The sequence below is a fragment of the Nannospalax galili genome, unplaced genomic scaffold (assembly GCF_000622305.1).
Source record: "Nannospalax galili isolate Female #2095 unplaced genomic scaffold, S.galili_v1.0 scaffold889, whole genome shotgun sequence".
NCBI lineage: Eukaryota > Metazoa > Chordata > Mammalia > Rodentia > Spalacidae > Nannospalax > Nannospalax galili.
Window position 1 is genome coordinate 254,605 of NW_008360167.1, and position 6,487 is coordinate 261,091.

General features: G+C 39.5%; 1 protein-coding gene across 1 annotated transcript in view; it reads right to left on the bottom strand.

Moving 5' to 3' along the window:
* Lamp3 (lysosomal associated membrane protein 3) overlaps nucleotides 1-6,487 on the bottom strand; it is a 71,275-nt gene that overhangs the window by 7,408 nt on the left and 57,380 nt on the right. Inside the window, exons 4-5 of the mRNA XM_029559191.1 lie at nucleotides 3,824-3,881; nucleotides 1,391-1,558 (exon numbers count right to left, since the gene is read on the bottom strand). Coding sequence (XP_029415051.1) covers nucleotides 1,391-1,558; nucleotides 3,824-3,881 — 226 coding nt within the window. The remainder of the gene's footprint in view (nucleotides 1-1,390; nucleotides 1,559-3,823; nucleotides 3,882-6,487) is intronic.

The window sequence follows — 6,487 nt, forward strand, 5'->3', positions numbered from 1 at the left end:
TTTGGTCTTTTTGAGACAGGGTCTCCCTGTAGCCGTGGCCTGGAACTCACCATGTAGACCAGGCTGGCCTTGAACTCTGCCTCTACCTTTAACAAGTGCTGGAATTAAAGGAGCATGCCACCACGCCCTGCATGGTGGTACTTTTCTTTAAGAAAACAAAGAGAAAAGCTATTCTTCATCTGCCTTTGAGCACTGGAAATGGGAACCTACTGTTTGAAAGATTTTATTCACTACACCTATCCATTTCCTGCCTTACAGAGATTCTTCACAAATGGACCAACCAGCAAGTCTGTGCCTTATTTTGTGATCACATTAATTTCAGAGTTTTTTCAAAACTTCTTGATTAATTTGCAAAGAAATAAATACTTACTAAACATTAGAAGCTCTCAGATCGGCTTGTGGCAACTTAACTGTAGTGAGCCCTACTAACCTGAGGCTTACTAACCATGAAACACAGACAAAACCCTCCAACACCCAGAATCCAAAGGCAAACAATACCTGACTCCTTTGTTTGCTAAATTGTCAGTTTTCTATGAGACATAACTTTAATTTCATAATGGAACTCAAAGTAAAATCAGATTTATATTAGAACTTCATAGTTTCACTGGTTTTGATGATTGAAAAACCCATAACATTTTTTGAGCTCTTATGAGAAACATTTTAGGTGAGGTTTGTGATCTTTCTGATCATCTGTGGAAGTCCTTATAACACTGTTTTCTAGACAGAAAGAGCTTTTCTAGAAAGCGCCCTGCCTCGCCCTGGCTTTTGTCCAAGGACTAGTTTATATCCTGGGAAGCACCAGGCAAGCTGTGTGGTTCAAAGCCAACGCTGAAGTCAGATGGAAAATAAAGTGGCTATGAGGAAGTGTCCAGTATAATGCCTTATAATCCAGAAAAGGGAATCCCACAGAGTTTCTTTCTTTCTTGAATTACCACATCTTGCTTTTTTCTTTCTGCAGGTTGGAAGATTCTACTACGAAATCTTGAAACACTCTGAAAACCTTTAAAGTGTCCTCTGAACATGTCTGAGTTACAGCATATATAGGAGAGGATGTCCACAGTGTTCCCTGACTCTCTCTCTCTGTGTGTGTGTGTGTGTGTGTGTGTGTGTGTGTGTATGTGTGTGTGTGTATGGGGGGTATGTAAATGACTCAGAATACCATGCTTTGGTAAGATGAAGAGGAAGCATCCTGCTGGGGAAGACAATGGACATGAGTTGGGTTCTCATGTAAGTGTAGGAGGGGAACCATGTGAGTAACCCTTAGAGCTTCGTGATGTCTTTCTGTTATAAGAAGGCAAGTGCTTTCAGTCCTTTGGCAGCTTTAGAATAAACACAACTTGGAATTACCCCTGGATCTCTGAAGCCTTTTTGACTTGAGTCTTTAACTCACCATTTCCAAAGCAGTCTCCTTCAAAGTCAAAGGCTTGAAGTTGGATATTCGTTGTTTTCATTAGAAGCTGGGCTGATAGCTGGATGCTTTGTTCATTCACACATTTGAAGGAATGCCCAATCACTGTCTCAAACATCATAGTACGTTTCATTCCCTGGTAGGTCTTCTCTGAAGAGAAAAAGTGAAACAGAGATATGCAAGAATCCTGACAATATCCACTGAGTTCCGGGTGCTGCCAGCTGCTTATGCACAGCCCAGCTGGCTTCCTTCACATGGGGATGCCCTGGAGTCTGCCATCTGTTCATTAAAAGTACCTTACAGCTGGGCTTCAGGGAGACCTTGCTTCAAAAAGACAAAAAAAAAAAAAAAAAAAAAAGAACTCTAGATGGGCAAACTTTTTCTGGGGTTTTTCTGGGGTTCTGTTTGGAGTGTGTGAGAGATATTTCACATAGTTTGGGATGTGGGAACATTAAACTGAGTACTTTGCCTCAGGGTAGTTTTACATCATCGGTGATAAGAGTTGTCCGTGCCTGGGGACTACAGAGCGGTGTGCCGGAACTTAAGAGATAAGAAAAGCAACATTGCTCTCATATAGTGCATGATACTGAATCACAACAAAAACAGTTAGATCTGCAAATCGTGTGTCTGGATTCCACAGGACTGAATACATCAGTGCAGCACAAGAAGAACTCACCAGGAGGTTGCTGGTTAAATGCATAGCTCTTTCATTGTGTGTGCTGTCTAGGGAAGGGGTCTGTTCATTAAATCAGTTACACTCTTTTCAAATAGGTAATACGCTAAGGCAGATGAAGTTAAACATCTTGATCAAATTATTTCATTCACCCTAATTCTATGCTCATCAAGCACTTTTCTCCTCAATGGGAGAAAACTGATGGGCCAGAAAGGCTCGAATATCTTGTACTTTTGTCAGTTACAGTAAGAAATAATCGCAGGAAAATTAATGAGCTGAAAAAAAATTAACAAATTAGTCCTAAATGATGTAGTAAATTGTTACAAATCTGTATCGTGTGTATATATCTGTAGCTCTATCTATTATCTCTAGCATCTGTCTGTCTTATATCCATTAATAGTAAGCCTGTTGTCATTACTGTAATTATGATAGATTGCTGTTACTAATACTAGCATTGGTACCACAGTGACATGCAAATCATCATTACTGTATCTACTCCTACTAATAATGCTGAATCCTTGATCATAGTAACCTCGAATTCGTTTTCCCGTTAGCCTCTATATTAATTTCTAGTCTGGTTTTCCATTCATTCCCCTGTCATTTGAGAGATGATTACTGGCTAAAATCTGCTCCATGCCTAATGATAACATTAAGCAATTTATATTAGCACACACACAATTCTTGTTCTCTAGTCTAGATGACACAGGTCTAATTAAGTTAACATATGTGAAAATGAGTTTTTCAGCTATGATATTTACTTACATTTGACAAGCAATCATTGACAAAATCCTCTTGAATGATATCAATAAAATATAGTAAATATTTTGAACAAGTACAACCCCATGGTTTCATTTCTTGGCATACTTCTTTAGTGTGAGGTCATTACCTAATAAAATAATGTCCAAGCCAATCCAAAGATAACATTTTGAAAAGAAGAAAACAGACATGAAAATTCCTAGCACAGAATCAAGTCCCAAGTTCTTAGTTCACCTTGCCCAAGGCTTTACAGGTTCTGCATTGGACCATTCTTCGGACCTCACTGCACACTCTCTAGGGCACATAAGAACCCTGCTGTTCTTTAACTACCTTAGCAAGCTCTCTCCTTAGGACCTGTTATCTCTTCTTCCTGCCAGCTGGAAAAACTTCCCCAAGACAGATATCCCCAAATGAAGATACTGTCATATCTTTAAAGTACTCTTCCTCCCCTGAGAGCTTCCAAAGGCCAACCTGAAATAGCTCTCTGTTCCCCTTCACTCTGGCTTGGGTTTGCTCATGAAACTTATCACTAACTTAAGAATACAAGAATGTGTGTTTCTATGGTCCTCCTACCTTCCTAGTGGAGTCAAACTCCACTAGGACAGGATCTTATCAGTTTGAATAATTATGTCTGTTCAATACCTAATACAAACAGAACTTGGTATCTAACAATAATATTTTTTGTAGAAATATTTTCATAGACTTGGTAGTGCATAGAATAAATTGCACTACCAAAAACAAATCAGTCAAAAAGTTACAGGACTTGTAATTTTTCTGACAATGATCACCAACATAATTTAGTCCAACCTCCTCCATGAGCACGTGGTTAAACTGAAGCACACACAGATTGCAAATTCCCCTGAGCTGTAATGCAGGTTATTTCCTCATTCTATTTCTTAAAAGCAGCATTAAAGTTATCAGATTCAATTATATGAAAAATAATCTAGGAAGAAAACTATGTAATAACAGCTACTCTAAATACTAACCTGTATTTGAGATGGTCAGATAGGCTCCCACCTCACTGATATAATATGAGTTTTCTTCCTGTAAAACAGCAACGTGTTAACCTTTGGGTAATCTCCATTTTTTTTTGTTTTGTTTTTATGATCTTCACCACTAAATCCTTGATATGAGGGCTTGAGGGTATATGTGTACTAGTCATAATTATACTTTTTAAATCAATAAAGGTGAGCGTACCACAAAATAAATTAAAAACTAGTAATGGCTAACCCCTGAACCCAGATTTCTCTGTTACTAGAGCCTGAATCTCAAATTCCACCAGTAGAATTTCAGTTATACCAAGTTTCTAAAATGCAATTACTTCTGGAAGATAGAGAGGCATAATTAATATTCAAAGGTAGATGCTATCAACTTGGACCATCCATTCTCAAGCATACATTGGGTGGGCATCAAGGGTTTCATCAACCCTCTGGATATGATAATGCACGCAAAATTTTATGTGCATTTTCCTTGGTAGAATGTCAACTGGTCTAAAGAAATTAATAGATCCATGTTTCCAAAATGGTTAAACAGGACAGTAACAAGGATTCTGGGAGGAGTCCCCCACAACTTATCTAAGCATTTTCCATTTGGAAAAACAAAATAAATTTTGTATGAAATAGCCCTACCATCTCTTAAAAGACTAAGGTCATAGAACTTTCAAAGTAATTGAATTTGGGTATGGAGGAGTCCATTTAAAAGGACATTAATTTATCTATTTGGTGCTGAGGTTTGAATCCAGGCTCTTGTGCGTGCTAAACACATACCACAGAGCTACATCCTTGGCACATTTCCATTTTTTTGTATATTTTTATTGAATTTTTGTGTATTTCATACAAAACATCTTAATCATCTTTATACTCCATGTGCACTCTCCTGTAGCACCCCCACAGGATTTCATGTATTCTGCCGTATACATTTAGGATTCTGTCAATTATGTTAAGGTCTATGGAATCAAGTTACTGTACCCAGATGACCCTCACTGCAAGTTCATCCACTGGGCTCTAGTCAGCCTATCTAGAGTCACTCCCTTAAAGAAGATCAGCTCTTCTTCACCCAACAGTAATCAGCTGCCAATAGTTCTTTGGCTAAGATTGGTACCTGCTGCCCATTTCCCCAGTTCTATGCTGGGTTTTTGTCTGCTTGAGTTTGCATGCGTCTTGTGCATGCTGACACCACTGCTGCAGGTTCACATGAGCAAGGTCTCAGGTGCTTGTAAAATTCTGTTTCCATATGGTCGTGCACCTCCTCCTCTGGCCCTTACAACCTTTCTGCCCCCTCTTCCACAATGGTCCCTGAGCCCTGGGTGAGTGAACTTTAATATAGGAGTCCTGCCCAGGGACCCACACTCTGCAGACTCTTATTCTGTATGCTTTGGTCATTTGTGGCCTTTTGTGTTCACTGCCCTCTGTTGCATGAGGGAGCTTTGTTAGTGAGAGTTGAGAGATGCATTAGTGTTTGCTCTGCCCCTTATTCGACTATGTTCTGTGAGCCTTAGGTGTAGATGTTCTATTGTAGATGTATCACAGTCAAAGAGACACCGGCAAATAACAAAGATGGCAAATTTCTGGCTTCTTCACTTGAGACAAAAGCCTGGGGGCACCTCCTCCCGCCAGCAGAGCCCCTCTTGAGACTGACTGGTCTAGAGCAGTGTATGTAAGTCCAAAGCTGGACCTGTACATTCCTCTCTTGAAACTCTGAGCCTATCAGCCCTATCTTCTTTTTTTAAGTGGACCAATGCAAAATTAGGGGAGGGAGACCCCCCTGTACCACCAAAAATACTTAAAAGACCCAGGCCCTCCTTGGGGCTTTGGAATTTTGTTTCCCAATCCCCTCTCCAGTTGAGGAGTCTCTCTGTGTGTAAGTGTGTGAATGCATATTGTTTTCTTTACTTTTAATAAAGTTTGTTGTTGCTATATCTGAGATTCTTCCTGCCTTTTAATTCCTTAACTGGTGGAGAAAACGAACCCAATCAAGACCTGTAGAGAGAAACATTTTCACAGATGATCCAGCAGAAAGCTCAGAGGAATTATGTATTTCCCTCAGATTCACATAGTTTGTAGGTGACACAAAACAGATCCTGGATTATTTTACTAAGAGGGATGTTTATAGATAGGCCAAAAATGTGTCATTTGAGATCTTTCTTTTTAAAAATATTTTATTTATATTTTTATGGGTATGAGTGTTTTGCCTGCATTTGTGTCTAAGTGTACCCATGTTGCACAATGCCCATGGAGGTCAGAAGAAGGCATCGAATCCTCAGGAACTGGAGTTACAGACAGTCGTTAGCTGTCACATGGGTGCTGGGAATTGAACTCCGGTCCTCTGCAAGAGTAGTCAGTGCTCAGGACCTTTGACTTATCTTCATGTGGATGGAACTGGTAAAAGAAAGGGGCCAGGGGCTCCTCCCAAGCCCATGTGACCCTTGAGGAACACATCCTCAAACTACCTTAAGTGTAAAAATAAATTGATTTATTTGGACCAATTGTATGGTCTTAAACACCCAAAAGGAAAGTATAACCAAAGAGTAAAGTCATCAGTATATTTCTTTTAGAGTTCAAGGGATTACACCTCCCAGACATTAGGCTTAATTCCATATAAAAAGTTATTTAGACAATTATTTCTCATTGATGATTTTGTTCCTAACCAGG